This window comes from Gymnoscopelus microlampas (genome assembly GCF_963454915.1).
Source record: "Gymnoscopelus microlampas genome assembly, chromosome: 6".
Lineage (NCBI taxonomy): Eukaryota > Metazoa > Chordata > Actinopteri > Myctophiformes > Myctophidae > Gymnoscopelus > Gymnoscopelus microlampas.
This window is the reverse complement of record NC_139943.1, coordinates 34918621-34943964: the sequence shown is the minus strand read 5'-3', so window position 1 is coordinate 34943964 and position 25344 is coordinate 34918621. Positions and strand designations below refer to the sequence as shown.

At 42.5% G+C, this 25344-nt stretch overlaps 2 protein-coding genes across 2 annotated transcripts; one reads left to right on the top strand and one right to left on the bottom strand.

Annotated features, from left to right (window-relative positions):
- The first annotated feature begins 299 nt into the window (after window positions 1-299).
- Window positions 300-13216, top strand: tsg101a (tumor susceptibility 101a). Its single transcript, XM_084060546.1, has 10 exons — window positions 300-678; window positions 2683-2770; window positions 2905-2970; window positions 3853-4016; window positions 4403-4529; window positions 6827-6884; window positions 7050-7144; window positions 9349-9551; window positions 9956-10195; window positions 11763-13216. Exons 1-10 carry the CDS (start codon window positions 637-639, stop codon window positions 11850-11852), a joined length of 1173 nt encoding a protein of 390 aa, XP_083916672.1. The 5' UTR covers window positions 300-636; the 3' UTR covers window positions 11853-13216.
- A 1877-nt stretch (window positions 13217-15093) lies between these two features.
- ldha (lactate dehydrogenase A4) lies at window positions 15094-24505 on the bottom strand. The gene is made up of 8 exons (XM_084060933.1): window positions 24353-24505; window positions 20979-21104; window positions 19942-20059; window positions 19366-19539; window positions 18640-18813; window positions 18112-18229; window positions 16845-16968; window positions 15094-16252 (listed from the first exon to the last, which is right to left on the bottom strand). Exons 2-8 carry the CDS (start codon window positions 21102-21104, stop codon window positions 16088-16090), a joined length of 999 nt encoding a protein of 332 aa, XP_083917059.1. The 5' UTR covers window positions 24353-24505; the 3' UTR covers window positions 15094-16087.
- Window positions 24506-25344: the final 839 nt, after the last annotated feature.

Sequence of the window (25344 nt, the reverse complement as noted above, 5' to 3'; positions counted from 1 at the left end):
CTGCATTAGTTCTAAGTAGGCTACTTTCTACTTTTGGTACTTAGTTTAAGTACATTCTGATACCAAAACTGTTGTACTTTTACGCAACAAAATGTTGAATTCCGGACTTTTACTCGTAACAGAGTATTTCTACATTGCAGTATTGATACTTTTACATAAGAAATAATAAAAAAAAAAACTTTTTCCACCTCAGGTGACATGTTGTAGTTTCTACCATAGATAATGGTTTCTATGACAGCGCAGCACTGGAACAAACCACGAACAAACGGCTGATTCGTGTCACCGGATGCAGTTAGGTGATACACCGGAAGTTTGTGTTGTTGACGATCAGGCCGAAGCAGCAGGCAGTGGCAGCTTGTCATTTATCTAGTGGTGTAACGTATGGTGTTTATACACAGCTTTAACAAGCCTGTCACATACATTTAACGTTAGTTGTCGTGTTTACTCTTGCCATTTTGTTATCAGCACCCTGTCATACGTGTAGCTGAGCCCTGGACTGGGCTGAGCTAGCGTTAGCTTAGCATTAACTAGCATTAGCTAGTTATTAGCATTGCTGAGCTAGCATTAACAAAAAGAGTGTTGTTTGTTTGTTTGTTTAATCGGTTGATATAGATTTATAACGGTCTGTCGTCCACCATGGCAGTTGTCAACGAAGGAGCCCTGAAGAAGATGCTGAAGGTAATAACGGTCTATAACTAGCTGATGCTGATGGTACATTTAGCTGCTTTAGCCGCAAGCTAAACTCTTTTTAGATGCTATGTTTGCTCTCTGGCTTCTAGACAGTGGTGGAGAAAGTACTCATTTCTTACTTAAGTGAAAGTATCAATACTGCAATGTAGGAATACTCTGTTACAAGTAAAAGTCCAGGATTCAAAGGATTCATTTACTGGAGTAAAGGTATTAAAGTATTGGTGTCAAAATGTACTTGAAGTACCAAAAGTAGAAAGTATACTCATTATGCAGAATGTCCCATTTCACTAGTTTTCAAATGTATACAAATCTTGTGAAATTAACAGATCTACAAATGGCCGAAATCTATATAAGGTTGAAGTGGTTAATGTATGTTTTGTGATGAGAATCTAAATCTACAAAGTCACTTGTAACTAACTAACAAATAATTGTATTGGGGTAAAAGTACAGTATTTGTCTCTGAGACGTAGTGGAGTAGAAGTAAAAGTATAACAAATTGGAAATACTCCAGTAAAGTAAAAGTTCGTCAAAATTGTACTTCAGTAAATGTACTTCGTTACGTTACACCACTAATGGTACATTTACCTGAGCCGCAAGCAACTCTGGATAGATTTTTGCTACCTGGCATCTAGAGTTGCAATACCAACCCTTGACAGCCCATACATCCAAACAGAAAAGTCCTATCTGATTGTATTAAACAACGTGAAACTCACAAACATTGCAGCTTGGATTATCCTCTTTGTATCTGCCAAGTTTTTGTTTCATAAAAATCCACCACAGACATGTTAAAATGTCTTCATCTAAGAGTTGCTTGCGACTACATTTACCTAGTAGCTACCAGTAAGTTAGCTGACATGATGCTAACTAACATTACGATTTATTTACGACTTTTATCATATTACCTTTTCTATGATTCAATATCTGGAAAGCAAAGTTAACTTGTCCATACTGTATTTAACCTCATGAACCTTAGCGTCCATATTCTAGGCATGTAATAGGCGAACATTCACTAATTGAATGCCCACCCCCAACTGTTTACTGTACATTTTATTATTGCTATTAGTATAAATTATGTCTTGCATATTATTGTATTGTATGTCTTTAAATGTCTCGATGAATTGAATACACAGGACCACAACGGAAACAAGCCCTCAGGGCTTTTTGTGTTGTCCTTTTAGCACCATTAGTATACTTGTACCACTGTACCTTTTTGCAAACTGTTAATAAAGTATTCAATCAATCAATGACGAAATGTAAAGTATTTAGAATTTAGTAGTTCAATAGACGGATTTCCGCGCGACGTCATCACAGAGCAGAATGCGCAATCTGCGCATGCCTGGGGGTCAGTGGGGGAAAGGCGCGTTCGAAAATACAGCCCTGAGCGGCAGTGAGCGCACTGGCCAATACAAACTAATAGGCGAGTGTGCTCCGGTGCGTAATTTCCAAACGCACCCATAGGCTTCCCCCCGCAGCTGCGCGGTCATATTCCTCTCATGTTTACTAACAGGAAACCTCCCTATTGCCCTTTGGTCTGCTGAGCTAAAGAATTCAAACAATCTAAACTTAACACTTAAGTTTCTATTTTATACTAGATAATTAAGGGTATTGTACACAGTTATTTGCTATTTCTAACCAACTGACTCCTAGCAAGTTTAACAAAGTTTGGCGCTTTTGTATGAAGTGAAATCGACACCATACTAAGACAAGACAAAAAGAAAGAAAAGAAAAATAAAGTCTGCTCACTGTCCTTTTCTTCTGTGCATGAGCAGGCGGTAAGCAGAGCTGTGGAGTTTAGAAACCGGATAGATGTTGACACATCTATCCGGTTGTGCTTTAAATCTTTATTTTTGTGTTTGCTTAAAGAATTAAACCACAGACCAAGCTGGCTTAGACATGGTATTAAATAGAGAATGGGCATCTATTTGCAGTTGATACTCTGTGCTGTTAGTCCAGCGTAAACTAACGTTATAACTGAATTTCTTCTTTTGGTAGCAATACAAATACAGAGATCTGACTGTTCGTGAGATAACAAACGTCATCACCAATTACAAGGACCTGAAGCCTGTTATGGATGCATATGGTAAATCTACTTATTACATTTACGCCTCAGGCTTGGTTGTGTTCCGTTTTTTCAGGTTGTAATGCAATAGGTGTATATGTATATGTATGTATGTATGTTTGTGTTCTGCTTGTGATGGGATATTTGTCTTTCAGTGTTCAATGATGGTTCCACAAGAGACCTGATGAGTCTGACAGGAACAGTCCCAGTCAGCTACAGAGGTATGATAAAGTTAAAAATCACACCCTGTGTGAAGGAAGCGGTGCCTTTGATGAGTGTAGTTAATTGGGCTATATATGAAGTAGAGAAACAATGTTACATCCCTGTAAATTCATTTCAAGGCTACTGAACAGTGCCACTGGAAGTGGCGCATGTGGCGCTACCTTGCCGTCTTCAAACATACAAACGGACGGACGGACGGACGTGTGTGTGTGTGTGTGGGTGTGGGTTGAAACATACGGACGGACATAACATACGGACGGACGGACGGACGGACGGACGGACAGAGTCAAATGTAGAGCGATTGGCACCGCTAAAAATATGAGTTACATTCAGTCTAGAACTTTACATACAGTATATCAGTCATGATAATTAGACCTGTTTGATCCCGTGGTCAGATTTGTGCGCAGGGGGGTGGAGCAGTTGGGGGTTACGTTTCTTTGTTCAGGGACACATTGCCGGGGCCGGGAATCGAACCTGGGACTTTGGCTTCCCAGGCGGGCTCTCTACCCCTTCAGCTATGTTCTCCCCCAGTTATGAAGTTAATATACCGATATTTTATCATAAACGTCCTCAAAGCACAGCCGGGCTGAGAGGTCGATCTTTGTCGCTGCATTAGCGACTGCCACATGTACGTGCAGGGTTGGCACCTGTCCGCGGGATGTTGAACGGGAGGAGTAGGACAGAGGCGCTATGTCCTCCCGGTGGGTGCTCCTCACTGGTAACCCAGTATAGTATGGTTTAAATACTAAAGCGGTGGCAAGTTAGAGGAAACTGTGGGAAGCATTAATTGGCATAATGACTAAATTGGGAGGAAAAAGGGGTACAAATTGTTGGCTACTAATTGTTGGAAAAAAAGGAGTAAATGTATACTTCTCCCATAGGTAATGTGTACAATATCCCGGTTTGTCTGTGGCTGCTGGACACATACCCCTACAACCCTCCTATCTGTTTTGTGAAGCCTACAAGTGCCATGATGATAAAAACTGGCAAGCACATCGATGCCAACGGCAAGATCTACCTCCCTTATTTACATGAGTGGAAACATGTAAGTCTGCTGCTCATCGTCATTTGTGTGCAAAGTTTGTATACTCCATAGTGCAACGGTTTCCCTTGCGAAAAATAACTGAACTACAACCTAACAACGTGTCATATATTAGTGTGTTGTTAGCTTGTAGATCAGTTCTTTTTGGCAAGTGACACTCTGTGATGTAGTAGTTTAACTGTTACGGTAGACTGCTCATTAGATAATACAGTATGTGGAATTTCTTAACCTCAAGGGTTAGGTTAATCACTGTAACACGGCTACAAAAAACTGCTGTCATGGTCGCAATAATTGCTTCCATACAATCTTTTAACTTGGTAGTGGAGGGCTTTTTTTAAGTGGTATATTGTTTTGTTTATCGAGCATGTGACTTGTGTATGTGTTAACAGCCAGTATCAGATCTGTATGGTCTGATCCAAGTGATGATCGTGGTGTTTGGTGAGGAGCCTCCTGTCTTCTCTCGGCCCACAACTCAAGCCCCATACCAAGCCTTCCAGGCAGCAGGACCCCCTACACGTGAGTGATAGCTTTCTGTTAAAGAAACTGTTTGTGCATCTTTTTGTTGTGATGGAGAAAGGAGATTTTGGCTTGCAGAGTTTCACAAAGAGTCCAACATGCACAGCTCATTCACGAAACTCTTGAAACTCATGAAAGTGTGTTTACAGCCTTAACAATTTACAATTTAGGCATCGCCCCCGCAGCGCCCGCACTGAGCGGTGCTAACGACGAAGCAGAAGCAGAAATAGCAGATCTACAAGCTTGTAAATCAGCCATCTCTGCTTTTTTTTTACATGCACGTCTTCAACTTAAATTTGTAATCGTGACAGCCCTACCAGCGGACACGGCCCCCAGATGGACGCTGTTAACGGCACGCCCATACAGTATGTACTTAACGGCACCAGGTATGTGGAGGTGTGCTTTAGCGGGCGGCGTTTCGGCTGGGACTTCGTTATGGCTGCTGTGTCCACGCCGCTCCTGGGCGCGGACTTCCTTTGTGCTTTCAGCCTGCTGGTCGATGTTAAGAACTGTCGCCTGATCGATGCCCTCTCTTTCGCTTCGTACCCCTGCACGCTTGGGGGGGGCTGTAGCTCTCTGCCTGTTACACGCTTGCCACCGGGGATCCGTATCAACGCCTGCTCTCTTCTGCAGTGGCTAAGCACGGCGTGGAATACCATATTACCACCGTGGGCCGCCCAGTGTATGCCCGGGCCCGGTGCCTCGACTCAGCCTAGCTTGCAATCACCAGGGCGGAGTTTTCCCCTACACATGGTTACAAAGGCCGACGGTGTTTGGCGCCCCTGTGGCGATTTCCGTTGCCTGAATAACACCACAACCCCCGAACGGTACCCCGTCCAGCACATACAGGACTTCTCTGCCCACCTGGCGGGGGCCATCATATTTTCCAAGGTGGATCTGGTGCGCGGTTTTCTTCCAGGTGCCGGTCCATCCTCAGGATGTACCAAAAGCAGCTGTCTTCACACCCTTTGGCCTTTTCGAGTTCCTGCAAATGCCTTTTGGCCTCCAAGGGGCGGCGCAGACGTTTCAGCGCCTGATGGACTCTGTGCTCCGAGACATGCCATTCTTGTTTGTTTACTTAGACGACATTCTTGTAGCCAGCGCGTTCATAGAGGAGCACATAACACACCTCCGGCAGCTGTTTCAGCGGCTCAGTGAACACGCCCTCATTGTCAACCCGGCCAAGTGGCAGTTCAGGCTGTCATCCATCACCTTCCTCGGACACCACGGGTGGATGCTGTCACCGGTTTCCCTCGTCCCCGCACCGTACATCTCTACAAGAGTTTCTTGGCATGGTGAACTTCTACAACCGTTTCCTTCCCCATGCTGCCCACCTCATGCGTCCCTTGTATGACGAGTTGGACTGGTCCCCAGGGATGTTCAAAGCCTTCGATGCTGCCAAGACCGCTCTCTGTAAAAATACGTTTGGATCAAACAGACCTTGAACACATGAAGCTCTATATTTGAAAAGAGATCTAACAACTTACCAAGTTGTCCAGTTCTACTGTACATATCCCAAGAAATATAGTGCCTGTAGGCCTATGATAGTCTTGGTATTACATTTGTCTGTTTTTATAATCAACTTACACTGTTGGAAATGATATCACCCTGTATATGATCATATCCTGAATCAATGACATGCAGTCTTGTTCAGTTACAGACTCCCATTTTAGTATGATTAAGTCACACATGAACATAAATCTATAGTACCCTATAGTAAGTAACACCTTTTAAATTCAAAGTAAAGGAAAAGGTTCACACTCATAATGTAAGAAATGTCATTTATTTATCTTGGTGCAATGCAGTCTTGAGCCAAATTTAGACAGATTCTGATAAGAAACATGACAGAAAACAAGCACGTAATTCATGATAAGTTGAGATCAGCTGTAGGGTTGAAAAGAGGTTGCAATGACACTTTTCAATGTTATTTTCACATCGGGTACATCCTGGATTAGTTGGAAGAAAATGCCACCATTCACGGGATAATGTTGATCATATTTTGTAATGACAAACAATTTATTTGAAAATGATTAAAAAGTATATGTAGTATTTTTACTCCACTAATAAAACCAACTAATCGACCAAGTGCCTGACTTATACACTGACTATAAGGGTTCAGCTCTAGTATTTGTACATCTTTTCTACATGATGCATATACACCTGTCAGCTCCAGATGGCGCTCACACACCATGTTACAGCCCAAAACAGGAATGTGAAAGGAAAAGCATGTATGTATGCAGTATGGCCCAAGTACATGTGTTACATAATGAGTGATTGTATTAAACTCTCCTCCTCAGCCTCATACATGCCTGGGATACCTGCAGTCTCACCCTATGGACCAAATCCAAGCCCTGGGTAAGATACTCTACAGGTAGATGTTATCAGCCTTCTCTGCAAACCATCATGCTGCCTCCATAATTTCCACCAACCCTATTCTAGTCTTTAGAATGGGGGGGAGGGGTTGCAGCTACCGTATATGCTGAATTGCTGATTATGTAATAATATCATATATCATTGCAGTGGTTACCCCGGATACCAGTACCCTGGGGGGAACAACTATCCAGCCAACGCAGGCCATGCACAGTACCCTACTCAGACCCCCGTCTCCACAGTGGGTATGTAACACAACTCCAAGCATTCTGGATATTGTAGTTGTCCACCTCTGTAGGAAGACCATGCTGACTCAGCGGCCTAATTAATTGTATCAACATATTAATCCCATCAACTGATTAAGAAAAAGACTACAATAACTTCAACTTAACCTGATTTGTCACATCACAATTTACAGGTGTGAACATAAGCCATAAGACGGCAAAGAAATGCACATCTACTTAAGTGTCCAGGTGCAGGACAAACAGAAGATAAGCATAAAAATTTAAAAAACAATGTCCACACACTGGTTTGATGCTTCACTTGTTATTGGATTAATCGTTCAGCAATACAGGATATTGAAAAACATTGATTTGATTGAAACATTGAATGCATTAATCAAGTGCAGCATCTAACCAGTGTGTAAACACAAGCCACCCATGAATTGCAGTATCATTTAAAAAAATCTAATATCAGAATATTTAATATATAAGGTGTGTTCTAAAAAAGATAAAGGCAGAGTACCTCAGTTTCTTGTGCAAATGAAAGACACTACATATCACATATGTATGAAATGTACTGTATGTGAATGGAGTGTATTCAGTGATGTACTCCATGTCACGCTGATAGTGCCAGTCGTGTAATTGGAGCGTGTAAGACTGTTATGGTGACAGGGCTCAGGGCCTGTTCAGTAGCCTGATGGCCTGGCTTTTGTTTGGGCTTTCTAATCTATATTTTATACATGGTCATCATATTTTGCTTACTGTGGTAAGGTTTGCTACGTTGATGATCATATACTTTTACTAGGCTTATTTAGTCATAGAGGTTTTTTCGCTCTAAATAAAAGAATGTCTTTTCCACCTTCCTGTGGCATTTAGTTACCCACCCTGACTTCTGACCTTTGACCTTCTAGCTTGGTCTCTCGCCACTCTGTGACTTCAATGGAGCGCTGGCCTGGCTTTAAAAGGTCACCAGTGTAACCAGAGTGGGGAGCATTAAAGGCCAAAGGGTGTGATGGACCTAAAGGGGAAAGTGCCTGTCCCCACACACACAGAGTACTATATTTAGGAAGGGAACAGTAAACTCCCACCAGAAAAGATTTTTGATCAGGAGTCCAGCTGAGTAAATGTGATGCTGGTCAAGGATCAGTATGTTTAAAACCACTATACTTAGTAAAACAGACCTGGGTTGGCTCGGTACTTGGTGCGCTCCCCCCCCCCCCCTTTACACCAAATCTCTTCACCGAAAATTGCCAATCTACAGGTTATTTCTAGCAAGTTCCCCCCAGAATAGGGGGGCACTAGGGTTCAAGTGGTTAAGGGATGTTGGATGCTTACCACTGAGTGATAGGTTGTCCTCTAGACTCTTGTGTAGTAATGACTGACATTCACACAGCTGACTCCAGACTGCACAGAGAGGGTGGCCTTGACTGTCCCTCCCATCCCCCTCCACTGTACCATCTGTCTCTCAAGCCAGACTGTCTCTTCCACAATCTTTGAATGCCTCAGAGGGTCTGTAACTAACTGCCCCGGTAAAAGTTGAGAACAGGATGCTGTTATCTGCCCTTAAGACTGGAAGGGTATTCGATAGACGTGGTGTTCATTCAAATGTACTTAAATGTATCTTTTAATTTCCATTTCTGTTCAGCTAGCTAGGTTTCCATAGAAGTTATTTACTTGACTACGCAGGCAAAAAGGAAGTGGAGTAATTACTTAGCATCTCCTTTATTTTCTACAAATCTTCAGGGCTTCTGAAGTTCAGACTGTTAGGCATAAGCATTTGAAAACGGCTAACACATCTGACTACATCGCAGGCAATGAACCAACATTATTATGACATAAATTAGCATAATGACAGGCACGCAACTAAACATGTTAGTGTAGATAGATACATAACATATAATACCAGTCGAGTGTAATTATATCTATATTTATCAATGAGTTATAAAATGCATATAAAGAGTATCTGAAACCACATTTTAGTCATTTTCCTAGATCTAATTTCAAAATCTCATCACTCCACATAACCAGCATTAGATTGGATGATTAAGGTTGGATCATTTGCTGGGGATCCGTGACGCCATACCTCGCAAAAATTAAACAAATTATATTATCACCACAATATGATATACATTATCGCATGGTATTTGGCCAAAAATATATTTGATTTTGGTCCATATCGTCCAGCCCTAAACTCATGTCCTCTCTTTTCCCTTTGTCTGCTCCTTCAGGCCAAAGCAGAGACGGCACAATTGGCGAGGACACCATCCGTGCGTCTCTGATCTCGGCCGTGAGTGACAAGCTCCGCTGGAGAATGAAGGAGGAGATGGACAGAGCTCAGGCTGAGCTGGATGCCCTGAAGAGAACAGAGGAGGACCTGAAAAAGGGACACCAGAAGCTAGAAGAGATGATCTCACGACTAGACCAGGAAGTGGTGAGATAGAGATCTTATATACGGCCAGACTCATTATAGAAAGTCACTATAGGACTATCTTTTAAGTTGTTTGAAAGAGAGCATTGAAGAGAAATAATACTTATTTTTAATAAACCCTGGAAACAAAATTTGTTTATTTTATCAATCTTGAAAATAATAGTGTTTGTTGTCCCTACAATCTAGGGTTAAGACTCCCTGCTCGGGTTTGTTGTCACATTTTGCAAAGTTAAAGTGCCTAAAAAGTAAGCATCTTTATTTTGGGCAAATTTCCAAATGTTTTGGGGGGGGGGGAAATGGGAAAATGAAGCGGTAATAACAGAACAAGTAAGATTGTAGATTGGCTATTTGTCGTACCAAACATAACGGGGCGTGGTGTTAAAGAAATGCTGCTGCTTCCTGCACAGACTGATGTGGACAGGAACATTGAGCTGCTGAAGAGGAAGGATGAGGAGCTGAGCGAGGCGCTAGAAAAGATGGAGAACCAGTCGGAGAACAACGACATCGATGACGTCATCGTGCCCACGGCGCCGCTGTACAAACAGATCCTGAATCTGTATGCAGAGGAGAACGCCATCGAGGACACAATCTTCTACCTGGGAGAGGCCCTCCGCAGGGGGGTCATAGACCTGGAGGTTTTCCTCAAGGTAAACATACCACCTTTGTACCAGTAATTATTGCATTTAGTTTTATGCATTGGTTAACCACATTAACCCTGGTGTCCCTATTTTGGGCTTGTCATTACAGGCGAAAAACATATTTTCTTTTTTACAAAAATAGCTAGAATTGCAGATCTGCAAGCTCACAACGCGTGTTTTGAGTTTGTAGATCAGCTATTTTTGCTATTTATCCTACGACAAAGTATATAGGGCTTCAGTGGTCAAATTGTTTCTGAGTTGGCACTCGTATTAACGTTAGCCCAGTAGACTGGGATGGGGGGTAGTGTGAAATGTTTTTGTTTTCGAGCTTCTGGCTTGTTTAAACATTAAACGTGAAATGTCAACAGTTAGTCGTTGTACACATCCCTACTGTAGTATAGAATTTAGAACACAGGTCTATTTTAATGATCATGAACAAACCTTGTTTCTACTTTAGTGTGACAGCTTCTTTATCCAGGTTCCAAACAGCGTCATTCTGAATCTTGTTTTGAATCAACTTCAACTTGACTTTTATTTGTCACATCACAAGTTTATACAGATGAGTGGATGAAAAACATTTTCGTACAAGCTACCCACTAACTGACCTACTATACTCAGAGTCATTAGCCTTCATACTGGGAGGTCGGGGTTCAATCACCAGCCAATTTATACTTATAAATGGCCCTGCAACATAATAGCGAGATGGGCCCCTGGCCTATGTGCCACATGAAGCGGGAACCTTAGGCTACTTATACCCACAAACTACAGTTGCATAATAAAATAAAGAAAAAGTAGAATAAAAGGAGAAACTACGAGTGTAATTGGAGCGTGTAAGACTGTTACACACGCTTACAGTGGAGAAGAGTGCTTTGGAATCAGTCTGGGCATTCATATTTCTGATATCCAAAGTGCTCAAATTAGCTACAATTATTAAAGACAATACAAATAACTATGGTGCCTGTACTGTACTGTTGAGATGGGTAACATCCCTTTGAAGGAACTGCCTTGTGGCTCTCACTGACCCTGACGGGGTAACGACATCTGCCGCAGCAGGGTGAAGGGTATAACCTCTGCAGCAGTCACTATGACAGGAGGGTGCATTGAGAGTGGGACAGGGTGACCCGGGACAGGGTGACCTGTCCATGAAAGCAAGAGTGTAAACAACACCACTTTTGAGCTGCTGTTAACTAATGATAATAAGAGAGAGCAATAACAATGACTGCTGCATTTCACATCGCAAATAAGAGCGTTATCTGCCTCAATTTTGGAAAAGTATAACCACACATGACTGCTTTTGTGTTGTTGGGTCAAATGTCAAGTAAAACACACATTTTGTTAAGGGCAAACTTTCGATTTCAAGGTGAGTGAGTGATGCAAGGCAGTGACAAGCGAGCCTGCAATTCTTTATTATTTTGTATCCGCTATCTAATTTACAGAAATTTTGCACAGATTGATCTAATGTGAAGAGGTACTCAGTAGTACCAACTCAATTTACCCGTAAAAGTATTGAGTTCAGTACCCTACATCACATGCAACATACTGTACATAGTAACACACACTTCTCTTCTTGCCACAGCATGTGCGTCTCCTGTCCCGGAAGCAGTTCCAGCTCCGTGCTCTCATGCAGAAAGCCCGCAAGACCGCCGGCCTCAGCGACCTCTACTGACGCACACCAACTCGCTGGAAATGCACACCTCTGTCTCTGTCGTGCACATCCTCTCTCTGTTTATTAATCCCTTCCCTGTTCCTACTTCACTCCTACTATCCACCCCCCTCTCTGAACTCTTGACACTTGGCCAAAGCCTGACCCCAAAAAACAGTAAAAACCACCACCTGAAAACACTGATGAATGGGACTCTCCTTTACCACAAAAGAGGCTCAAAGTTTACTCTGCAGCTGCAGTTTGAGCATGACAGGTACTGTATTTTGGTCATATCATACCAACTAATTATTTAGTTTGAGGTTATTATGCAGTAACAGTCATGAACCAAATTTGGGACGTTGTACCATTGCCTTTACCTTTTTAAAAGTAAGAAAACTAAACATTTGCCCTGAGTGTGAACTGTGAACGTCATCGCTCGAAATGACAGTTGTTGTGATTGGCACAAGACATGCTTACACATTGGTAACTCATTACCATATTGGTAGTAGGTGTGAGTTTATGCTTTTCTAACGTTCATTCAGTCTAGGTCGTTCTTGCAACCCACAGAAAGCTTTGCCAGGGGTGTCCACCTGTTTTTGCTGCACTCCACAGCAGCTTAAATCAGTTTGACAAACGGCATCACTAGTAAGCACAAACGGAGGTAAAGTAAGTGAAACGCTCTTTATGCCAGAGTCCTCATAAAGAAAAGGTTGCCCTCTGATATAAATACCCCAGGACCCTTTGAGCAGGGAGAGGAGCTCAACCATAGGATTGAATGCCATATAAGTTAATGGGATAACCACTTTAACCCTGGCGTCCCTATTTTCAACGAACATTTTCAAAAATGTGGACCACAATGTTTCCATTGTGGTCCAAGCTTGCGAGTCACATACCGACACACAAGCTTGTAGATCAGCTATTTTCGCTGTTCGTTGTGTGAAGTAGCCATAGCATACTGAATCAGATTTCAAGCAGATGTACACAACCTTGGTTTCCATCATCTTTTTGTTACTCATACCTCTTTTGTTCAGTGTCTCTGTACTTGACATACTTGATTCAAGGTTAAAGGAAATCCCTATGTTAAAATTCTTCTTTCTCTTTCTTCTATTTCTGTAATTTGTTACCGCCTACTACCAAACTCTGGGAGTGGGAGTTCTTCAGCAAATATAACCATTGTGAATAAGGTTCGGAGGGTACAACCGATAAATGACTATTGTACTAATCATAATAAGTTAACTTATGTCAAGTTTCCTCTAAATTAGCTTTTTACTAAATGCACTTTGAATTGTATGATAGTACATCTACTGTTTTTGTTAGTTTCCAGTCCCCTGTTCTTTTATATCTGTAGATTTATGTAAATCAGTACAATTAAAAGATATTTGATTTGATGTTAATGTTTGCTATTTTATTGTACAGAGTACACACTACAAATACGTAGTGTCGGGGGAAAAAAGTGAAACAAGCCAAATACACACAGCTTGCCGGTCATTGACATGAAAAAGTTTGAGGGGGGAAGCTGGAAGCCCAGGGAGCCCTGGGCTATCCTAACCTCGCATCACCAGACTTTCCACCTAGAGCGATCCTATCCCCCTCTCGTCTCTACAGATTTGAAAAGCTCAAGACTTGGGGACAGAGTTGTGCTATGTATATATGTGTATGGGGAACATGGGCTCCTTAGTGAGGAGGTCAGACTTCACTACAGAGAGATTTTGCTGTTAGTTTGGACTCTCTCCTGTGACCACTTCCGAGATGACAGTGAAGTGACAATTTCTCTACTTTTTTTAAGACCAGAAAAAAATCAAGGAAAGAAAAATAGCATTACTGCATCAAAAGTAGCCGGCACACTATACTATAAAAACTAGTCAAACATTGTCTAAATTGTCAAATAATATAAGACGGAGGCAAAAAATGTGAAAATAGCTGATCTACAAGCACAACGCCAATATTTATCCGTGGAACCGAGTCAAACTAAATGTAATGCCTCAACTCAAATACCTATGATTATTTTGGGGGGTCGGTCCCCAGTTCAAATATGGTTATTTTGGGAGTCCCCAGTTCAAATATGCACCACTGCCCTAATGTAACGGTGGCCTATTATTTCCCTCCTTTCTTTCTTTTTATGCTGCCGTTAGCTTACAAGCTAGCTCAGCTGTTTACGCTTTGTTGTACATTTCATCCTTCCCGGTGAACCAGTATTTCTCAGAGCTGGGGACTGAGACTCGAGAATCGACTTGGACTCGAGTCCCGATTTTGATGACTTAAGACTTGCTTGATCAAATCAAAAATAGACTTGGACTTGAATGCCAAAGACTTGTGACTTGCCTTGACTTGAACACCAAAGACTTGTGACTCTTTCCAAGTCATACTTTACAGCAAGTCCAAATATTAAAATGTTTAAAAAGTTTCCCATCAACTATTAATGCTATTAGTCAAAAATCCCAGGCATCAGTGACAGCACCTGTGCTTCATGTGTTGTAAGTTACCAAACGGACAACACACACGTGCGTTTCCTCCTGCCGGCGGAAGAAAATGTCTAACCCATCAATTATATTCGGTTTTAAAGACTACGAGGTGGAATGCAACCATACAAGAATCGCTGTATGCAAGGCATGCGGTGCTAGATTAACCAATGGCATTGGTGTCTGTGTTAACTTGCGAGTCGCTATCATTGGTCTACAATACAAGTGGGAGGGAGAACATTTAATACTTTATGTTCTCCCTCTTTTTTTTTGGCCCAGTGTTTTAAACAGGTTAGTGTTTCTTTATAGATAACATTCAACTTCCCTGAATTTGATAGGACTTTTATGAACATATGTATACTGAGGGTGACATTAAATTGCATTGTTTTGTTATTTAAAGCTACAATCTGTACATATTATGTCCTGCTTTTCTTTTCTTTTTACCATGCCAGAGTAGTTCAGGTAAGCTGACTGAAAGAATTGCTGAATGGACTCGATGTGCTGAACCACACCCAAACAGAATTTGACGCAGGGCTGGTATGCACAGTTATGCAATCCAGCAGTTGCCAAGGCTACACTGACTGTGACGTTGCACTGTGATGTTACTTATGGGTGTTAAACATGTGATGACAGGTGTTTATGTTGGCCTCACTTTCATCGCCCGTCTACACAGGCTTGTGACTCCAGTGACCTGCCCGAAAACCCTCTTGTCAGAGCTATTGCTGTGTAGTGAGAGCAGCCGAGTCAGTGCATTCTAAACTGACACATAATGCACATGCTGGTACAGTTGAAAAGACAAAAGAGACTTGTATCATCATACTGGTCATAGATTTATTTGGTGGTAGAGCACAAGTCAACATCCAGCCGTCATGACAAGTATAGACAGTGCCTTTGTAAGTCATGTGACTGGATTATGGTGTCCCAACTCTGGCTATGCTATTGGACAAATACTCTAGGTTTCACATCTTGGTGAAGCCTGTTTAAATAATAAAAAAGAATCTTTGAGTGTTATTTAATGTGCACAAGCACAATCGGGAAGGATAGTAAATCTTAAGTTATGATTCATAACCTAGATGATTCTTTGCCAGCAGTTCTTTGTTATCCTTTTGTTGAGCTTGATGATGGCAGTTCAGTTTATTTAATGGTATGGAGTAAGGTACTCTGGTGTCACAGGATATTGGCCTAGTGATAAACTGCAGTGTTGTTATAGCTGGGAGTGGAAGAGAAGTCCTCTGCATAGACCATGGAATATACTCCAGACAAAAAACAAAAAACAAAACAAAAAACTAACCAGCGACAATCACAGATTGCTAATTAAATATCAGCTACGTACAAGGAGTGCATGGAAGCAGCAACAGTACACAATGATACGTACACAGACATACTTAAGCATAATTGTACGCCATTATGCAAAGGCCTTACAATCTGTATACAAACGTGACAGCAAAGACGCCACCCCCTTCTCTCCAAAAGAGAAACAGACTGAACTATAAGGCTATATAGGTTTGAGGTCTGTTTCAGAAACTTCAGTCATGGAGGAAGGGGGGTGACAGGGGGGACAGAGAAGGGAAATGACACCTGTGAATCGTCTACTTAACTGTCCACTATAATATCTAGGTTCCACTGCTTTAGCCACACGCTAAACGGACACCGTTTTAGATATTCAGAGGTCCCATTCGCCTAGCGCTGTCAGGGATACATAGAGGTACATTAATACGGTCGAGTCAATGGCCTCAACTCGGGGGGGTGGGGGCGGTGGGTGGACGGGGGTATAGGTCAGAGGTCAGGGGGGAAAGCTCTTCACAATTCGAGCTCCTTCTGCACCCCCCACAGGGTCTCGGCGCTCTTCACCAGCTGCGCCTCCTCAGAGGGCTTCAGCGTCATGTGGATGACGTCTGTCAGGCCGCTGTTGCCCAGAACACAGGGGACGCTCAGGAACACCTCGTCCTTCACTCCGTGCATGCCCTGAAGGAGAGATGGAGGAGGCATAACGGGGTCAGTATAGGAGAAACGTCTAGAGATATCGTTGCCGTCAGGCAGAAACCTCTTTATCTCCATATTCTAACTTTGTGTTTTTTCGTAAATTAACGTCCTACTTGCTCATACTACCGTACCGCGTCACACAAAAGTATCAAAAGTAGCAGATCCACAAGCTCGAAACGTGGCGTGAGGCAACACGTTTTGATCTTGTAGATCTGCTACTTTTGCTATTTTTGAATTTGAATCCTGAAATGTAACAGTTTTGGACACATGAGGTTTCCACCAGACAGAGACGATATTTTCTACTTAATAATCACTGATTGTCAACCTTTTTCATTGCAAGAACTCCCAGTTTGATATGCATTAGGCCACAAATGTAATACTTTTCCCCCTTCTTTTTCTTTTGTTTTATCTCTAGGACCCCAATCTGCACTGAGTTTATTTAACTCTGAAAGTCTACACATGGAACTAAAATGTTCCATTTGTACACTCTCAGAGTTACATTCGAACCCCTGGTGGTCCCCAGACCCAACATTGAGAAACAGTGTATCATTTGTGTGGGGAGAGTGTCTCTCACCTGGACCAGGGTGGACACAGGGTGCACCTTGTGGAGGTTCTTCAGCATGCTCTCAACCAGGTCAGCCACAGACATACCAATGGCCCAGGAAGTGTAGCCCTTCAGCCTGATCACCTCATAGGCTCTGGTGCACACAAAACAAAGTAAAAAACAACACGTTAGAATAGAGAATAGCAAGTATCTCTGACTGGCCAGGAGAAAATGTAGCTGCTGCAATTGTTGTATGACTTAATGATTCTTTCATTACTATGCTGCATTCAAAGTAGCGGCTTGTTTGAAGTGTTGCTCAAGCCACACTGCGTACATGAAAAGGCGTAAAATACGTTTTTCTTCCATTCCGCGGAACAGAGCAGGAATTGTGTGGAGCGAGACAGGGAGCGGAAATGGTGAAACAAAAACAGATGATTGATTGACTGCATCACTGGAAAAGGTGAACTGAACTTTTTTTGCAGCACGTCATAGCAAGTGTCAGGCGCCAGTTTGTAGCTTCATCTCGCTGGTTTCCATTGAAAATGACGTGCTTTGTTACCACTCACCACCACGTGTGAACGAGTGAGTAGCTCACTACTACGGTCACTGGTTCGGTAACAATTGCTTTCTGAGTTAGGTAACTTGCCTCTGATCAGCCTCCAGTACTCTTAATTTAATAAATATATATTACTATATATATTTATTATATATACTACTATTGCACACATACTGTATTGCACTGCTAACCACCCCCGTCACTGATAGACAGTGATCTACACACTGTAGAGTATACAAGTCCTTTCACGCCTTTTGGCTCAGCTCCCAGGTCTGAATTCCTCATCTACTATCTACTTTCCTATCAACTCCATTGGGTTCCTTAGAGCCCCTGACAATTTTGAATGTCCTACTGTACGTTGTAATTTTATATGAATGTCACACTGTGGACCCAGATTCAACTCTAAATATTTACTTCTGTGATATGTCTTCTTTATGGTGTGCTAAGTGGACAGCACAGTCTTGCATCAGTACAGGATGTACTACGCGCATGATTGCTTTGAAGATCTGATTAACTGTGGCTGGATGAGAAATGACTTCCATGTAGTACTTCAGGCTGAGAGAAACAGATCCAGGCACTGTGTGTGTGTGTGTGTGTGTGTGTGTGTGTGTGTGTGTGTGTGTGTGTGTGTGTGTGTGTGTGTGTGTGTGTGTGTGTGTGTCGGGGGGTGTACTTATGACTTAAAGTTGAAATAGGGGTTCCCTGCACAATAAATAGTGAAGTCACATGGGTTCAACTCACCCGTCAACCACCTCCTTGTGGACTGCCTTCCAGTTCTCGGTGTCGTCATCTGCGCCCATCTTTGGGTTGATGGCCTGCAGGGGAACACCGGCGACGTTCACACCGCTCCACACGGGCACTGATGGAGAGAGAGAGAGAGAGATGATGAGTTATCAACGCAATGAATAAACATCTGCTGGCCTTGGTCTTAGTCCACCAAGATTTGTTAGTTAATTACTTTGCTGATTTATTTCTTGAAAAATCTCCTGCAAAATCAACATTAGAATGTTAAGTTCCTCAATAACCTGAAAAGGCTGGTCTGTGCATAATTATATGCGCAGATTTGTCGACTAAATCAGCTAGTCAATTGGAAGACAAATTCCTATGACTATCAGTCAACTAAGATTATACGACCAAGACCATTCGCAAATTAATATGATTTCATTCATTCATCTAAATATACTACAGAGCAGCCGCCAAGAGATAGCTAGAGATGTGATGACGTGCACTAGCAGATTGACAGGAAGTCGGTCACAGGTTCTTGCGTACCACTGGAGTCTCCGTGCTCTCCGACGATCCAGCCGTGGCAGCTGGAGGGGTGGAGGTGGAGCTTCTCTCCCATGATGTGGCGGAAACGGGCGGAGTCCAGGTTGGTGCCGGAGCCGATGACGCGGTGACGGGGGAAGCCACTCAGTTTCCAGGCGACGTAGGTCAGGATGTCCACTGTGGAGGGTGACAGAAGGAGACAACGGTTTAGGATCTGCTATCATTTTGCATTGTTCATCAGCAATCCGTATCATTGTAATATGGATTAATCATGCATGGATGAGATTGAACAAGGTCAGAAAAATAGCAACAATGGCAGATCTACTCACAATGGGTTGCGATGCGACAGGTTGTGAGCTTATAGATCTGATCATTTTTACGTTTTTTTTTACATTTTCTGACACAGTTATGGCTTAAAACTGTAATTTCATATCCGTCAAAATATTAGGCTATGTACTATAAAATATTGACAAAGACTAAAATTAATTAAATTTTCTCTATAATTTTTGTTTGTTTTGCAAACACACAATACAGTTTCAGATAGTTATAGTTTTTTTGAAAAGCCTCATTTTTTTTCTTTTTCTTATTTCAGTGAACTAAAATAAAATTCAATCTGATTACATTTCTTGTGATTTTGTTAGTTTTAGTTAACTATAATAACCCTGCTCTACACTGAGACAAGACGTCTTCCTCTCATAGACACCACCTTCCCCCGTCCCTCTGTCTCACCTGGGTTGGAGACGACCAGCATGATGGCGTTGGGGCTGTACTTGACGATCTGGGGGATGATGAACTTGAAGATGTTGACGTTGCGCTGCACCAGGTTCAGACGGCTCTCACCCTCCTGCTGGCGGGCTCCGGCGGTGACTACGACCACCTTGGAGTTGGCGGTGCAGCTGTAGTCTGGAAAGTGGACAAATAATGGGATGCAGTCCATTAAACTTTGCAGGCTTAGCCTATATCAATGGTTCTCAAACTTGTTTTATTTCAAGGACTCCCCATAACTCTGAGAGTGTACAAATGGAACCGAATGGACCTGGAAGACTCCATTCGGTTCTATTCGTACACTCTCAGGGTTACAGACCGGTAAGGGTTTTGGAACCCCCTCAGGAAACCCTGAGGGTCCCTGGATCCCACTTTGGGATCCCACTGGCCTACATCGTATATGACAAATAGAGAAAATAACCGATCTACAAGCTCACTTTGTAGATATGCTATTTTTTGCTATTTTCAAACATTTAAAATGATTTGAAAAGTTGTGCAATTTTTTTTTTAAATGTAGTGGTGGATAGTCTGTCTGCACACCTTTGTCGGCCACGATCTTGTGCGTCTTGAGGAAGAGGGATCCGTGCTGCAGGTCCATGACTTCACCCTTCAGCTTGTCCTCCATCACATCAACCAGGGCCAGCTCGTCACACAGGTCCTGATTAGCACACACACACACACACACGGTCATCCTGATCTTTGGCTGGACAAACATCTTACGTATCAAAGTTACGTTAAACCACGTTGACCCCATGTCCAAAACCCAGCAGTCTCCTTTGTAACTTTCTGATTGTAAATTTAACATTGAGATCTGTGGTCTGGTTTCTCTACTGCTGAGTTCGCACTTAGTGGCGATACAAGCTACAAAACATCAACGTCTCGCCCGCTATGTTGCTGCAGACTCGCCGTTGTAAGTGTTGCTTAAGCTACACTGTGTAAATGAAAAGGGTAGGGATAAATAGCACAGGGAACTGGTTAACTGCATGAGTTTTTCTTCCATTTGCAGAACAGAGCGGGAATTGTAGGGAGAGAGAGAAGGGGAGTGGAAATGGTGAAACAAAAACATAATGATTGCTTGATGCTTCACTGCGTCATTGGAGCATTGAAAAAAGTTCAAGCCACCTCATCTTTTTTTTTGTCACGCCTGTCCCTCAGCGACGAGTGACAGGCGTCAGCTTGTAGCTGTTACTTTGTCGCTGCTAGTGTGAACGCAACATAGGCCTCACAACTTTCTCTTACTAATCAACCACAAGGGGTGATTTCCCTCACATGAGCTATGGGATAAGGGCACACCTCCATTCAGAGAGGTTGACCTAACCTCCCTGAATGGGGCCACTTAATCAGAAATCTGATTTGAGTAAATAAAGAAATATAACACACAGAGATAAACTCTCAATTTCATTATGAAATGGGTTTAGGGAAAACGTGACATTGTTGAGACATATCAAATGCCAATATTTGATATATAAACATTTTGACAATCCCTTTAGGTCATATCAGTATCACTATTTACACTGCGGTTGATCGCCCAACCATATATCTTGTTTGTTTTTTTGTGTTTTTTTTTGCTGTCTTACCTTGAGCAGGACGCTAACGGCGGAGGCCATGCCCACCATGCCAACGCCCACCACTGTCACCTTGTTCCGGCAGCCAATAGGCTCCTCCTTCATCACATGGGTGATCAGCTTCTCCTTGGTGGACATCTGAAGCACAGAGGAGGCAGAAAAGAGTAGGGGGTGAGACAGAGAAGTAAATGTGAGCGTTGTACGACAAGAAATACTAGGGGCAGCAGATAGAGCGGCCACTTGGGAAAACGGAAGGTTCCAGGTTCGATCTCCGGCTCCCCCAGTGTTACTGTCGAAGTGTCCATGAGCAAGAGACTGAACCTTCAATTGTTGCATGGCTCGCATGGCCCCCCCCCCCCCCGTGAATATGTGAATGTAATGCACATTGTAAAGCACTTTAGATAAAGGCGCTATATGAACGCACAATTTACCATTTTAAATAAAAAAGGATGGTGAGATAGGTGAGAGACTGGCAAAATAAAGGAAAGGAGAAATTGAGTAAAAAAATAAATAGAACTTAGAAGGGGGAAATGGAGAGTTAAGCAAGGCATGCCAGTGGGCACAGGCATGCTGTTGCCTAATAATGTAATGCTAACAGGCCTACACAAGGCTGTACAGTATGTGACTTCCTGTCATCCCTTCCACTTTCTCATTCTGCCTTCCTTTATTTTAGTCACTCTTGAGTTTAGTCAAACTAACAAACTAGTTATGTGACTAAACTAAAGACAAGTGTTCTCTTGCCATGACACTTTCACAGGGGGAAGTGTTCCATTCTAAGGAGTTTCCCGCAGAACAGCTTTGGTGTCTTATATACTTCAGACCCTTGCCAGACAGGCTTTCACGTGAGCCTGAACAGGAAATACAATGTCGTTTTATTGCATCCACCAAGGCACCCGTGCGAGTTTCCATGGCAACCTATGCCTGGCTGGCGGAGCGCGGCAGCCTGTTGCCGTGCAGCACAGCACATCCTTCAGTGACACACTGCTATTTATACTGTACTTCCTGGTTGAGTGCTCACAGGCCAACTTACGTACATCACTGTCATGACTAGGCAGCTTTGCCGCTGTGTGCTTTGCCGTTGTGTGGACACAAGCACGTATAGCGGAGAGTAGCAATCCTTATTAATTTGTCATAATACCTTCCAGGGAGGGTTATTTAAGACCACTTCTCCATGGCTTAGCACACACTGGCACTAAGGATACGTGAAGTAGGACAGTCACACACTTACTACTATCCAGTCATCCAATTATCTGTCTCCGTCAGGGGGATGCAAGCAAGCTGTAAACCCTTAGTCAGAACTGGTGGTGTATAGAAACTAAGTAGGTTTACTCAAGCTCTGTACTTAAGTACAATTTAGAGGTACAGTACTTCAACTTTGCTTGGGTCTGTCCATTTTTAAATACTTCTACTCCACTGCATCTCAGAGTATATTAGCAAATATTGTACTTTTTGCACCACTACAATTATTTGACAGCTGTAGTTACTAGTTATTATTTATTACAAAACATACATTAACCAATTAAGCCCTATTTCATACTAGCCAAATAGCCAATCTACAAGTTCACAACGCATCTAAATGCTATTTTATGAAAAGTGACATATTTTGAAAGGTCATATTACTTTGGTACTGAGTGTATTTTGATGCCAATACTTTTGTACTTTTACTCAACACATTTTTTAATACATTGTGGTGTTGCTTTTCCCACCACTGCCCCTAGCAGAGCCACAGTGGGGGTGGTGCTGTAAGAGTTCCCATTGTCTGCCTATAGTACAGGATTACAACAGGACAAAATGTTCATCTCTGTCGTTACTTCCTGTTTCTGCTGCTGAGGAAACATGGCCAAAAAACCTGTAAGAACAAGTCAGTCCCATTGAGGGTGAATGGGCCATGGGATTACTGCAGGGATTATTAGCACTGGGTGCTCAACAAACTACAAGTCATATTATTGCTGAGTGAGAGAGGCCAAGGAATGTGACTTGAAAAGAAAGAAGCCATGACCGTTTCAAATCTATTTGCCTCATTGGGACTGTACCCGGTGAGGCAAATACATTTTTGAAGAGGACATTACAAAGTGCTCGCTTCTTTCTTTATCACATTTCTGTGACCTTGCCTACTGTATGACGTGCATGCCGGAGAACTAAAACGTTATGTCCCCTGTGTGACATGGGGGACCATGTCTCCCAGAGTCCCAGGACACTTTGACATTTAGTCTAAGGGGGTGAATGAGGGCTCTGCCACTGTGGACTGATGGGGTGTCAAGTGTCAAGTGACTGATGTTCATTATAGGTCACTCACACTACTCCAGAGTCCAGACCACATGACTATGTAGGATTTCTCTTTCTGAAATATAATGGTCAGCCACACCTCTTAGTTTTGTCTGCCATCACCTCCTGGCATTTCGCAACAAACTGGAAAAACTGGACTGATTCACTAGATCTAACAGTGAAACTGGTGTGATTCCAAAAGCAGTTGTCAACAGGTAGGTCTACCTAATGAATAAAAGCATTGTCCATGATAAGTGTGTGCCAAGTAGGTCCACACGTGTGGACAGTCAGCCTGACTGTATGAACTAAGAACCAAATTAAGACTCGAAGATCCTGGATCCGTAGTTCCGTATAAAAAAACATAATGATTGATTTAACTTATATAGTTAATTATACGCAATTTAACTGACCGATCGCCGTAGTCCTACGGTGTCGCTAGCCAAAAGGAACGCGACGCATATATATATCGCAAGTTTCGCAACAATATACATCCTACAGTCAGCGGCAGTCATCAGGTGGGTGTGGTTCTTCAGCACAGATGAGGAACTGGCTGGATGATAGTCTGCAGTCACGTAGGCTTGCCATGGTAACATGATACAGGCTAGTATAGAGTACACGATGTCTACTGTGTAAGTACAAATACCAGCATCACTGATATGATTGCTTAGCTTTGCTTAACGTTAGCCTTGGATCAAGACATTGATGTATTTTTTAACGATTTTGACATTTGCATATCATAAATCCGAAAGTAAAAGTCAGACTCGATAAAAAATACATCTATGATAGTCTTGATCCAAGGCTAGTTTAACGTTAACTTGAAAAGTTCACAACTCTCAAGCCCATCGATTACTTTCCGTTGTGCAATATTGCAGCATCCATCCATCATCACGTGCTACTATAATATCGCAATAAAAGGGGGAAAACAACAACCCTTTCGCATCCCAGCCTAGATATAACTTGTTGCGTTGGTAAAAGTAACATATCCTAACGGTAGCCTAATAATTATACACAACATTTCATATTGTACTATTTGCCTATTATAGGCTATTGTAGCCTTTTTAAAAAACAAAAAACTATTATTATTATTATTAGGCCCTATTATTATTATCCAGATGTCTTACCTTGGTTTTGGTTTAGTCTGTGGATGTAGAAACAGTGAATGTGAGTTGGAATGTCTTGGACCCCTCAGCCTGTGCTGTGTGTGGATGCAGTGACTCCAGTGGAGGTGGATCCCTGGTTTTAAAGAGCTGACGGGGTGGGTCTCCACCGGCCCAACGTGTCGTGTTAAATGTCACGTAACTCGAGGCAACGTGACTGCTGCGCCAGGATGCGGTTAAGCGCACTATGATGGCAGCAGCCTGTGTAGCCTACTAGCCTACTTTTTACAGTCTTTAATGCATTGCAGTGATTCTCAAACGTTTTAGTTTTAAGGATCTCCATTACTTTAAGACCTGTTAGACCTGTACGGGTCCATTTAGAACCCCGAGGGTCCTGAAGACCTCTTTGAGGGGTTAATAGAATAGTCCCCACTCCTTGGAGTGTTTTTTCCCCCACTGTATGTATGTATGTATGTATATGCACATACGTGAAATTCGTCTTCTGATTTTTACCCATCCTATAACAAGAGCAGTGAGCAGCCATTTACTCAGAGAGCTGGGCATGGGAGCAATTAGGGGATAAAATACTTGTTCAGGGACAGGGGCTCTGACTCCCCAGGTGGGCTCAGATAGATAGATATATAGTGTAGTAGGCTAGTAAACCCAAATTGTACAGGATTACGTTTCTGAGATTTCGAAAAAATAAGATTATAATCAGCCCAGATTACATTCGTAAAAATTGCAATTTGACAATATAGGAATTGATGAAGGAAACATATTTCCCCCCTTCAACTTGCTGTTGAATAATAAACTCAACCAGCCGTTTAGGATCATATTACAGAACTCACATAGGCATATGCTTATTGGCTAATTCATTTGTCTTTAGTTTAACTGAGGTGAGAGCGAGGTGTGAGGAATATTAGACGTTTTTTCTGTCAGTTTGCTTTAAAAGGACATTTTACATGTAATTACATCACACACATCTAATTGACCCCCCCACCCCCCCCCACCCCCCC

Coding starts and splice junctions, on each gene's coding strand:
- tsg101a (XM_084060546.1), top strand. CDS start 637: ATGGCAGTTGTCAACGAAGGAGCCCTGAAGAAGATGCTGAAG. Junction 679..2,682: donor CCCTGAAGAAGATGCTGAAG/GTAATAACGGTC, acceptor TTCTTTTGGTAG/CAATACAAATACAGAGATCT. Junction 4,530..6,826: donor GGCAGCAGGACCCCCTACAC/GTGAGTGATAGC, acceptor TCTCCTCCTCAG/CCTCATACATGCCTGGGATA.
- ldha (XM_084060933.1), bottom strand. CDS start 21,104: ATGTCCACCAAGGAGAAGCTGATCACCCATGTGATGAAGGAGGAGCCT. Junction 18,814..19,365: donor GCTGGTCGTCTCCAACCCAG/GTGAGACAGAGG, acceptor CACCCTCCACAG/TGGACATCCTGACCTACGTC. Junction 18,230..18,639: donor AGAGCACGGAGACTCCAGTG/GTACGCAAGAAC, acceptor TCTCTCCATCAG/TGCCCGTGTGGAGCGGTGTG.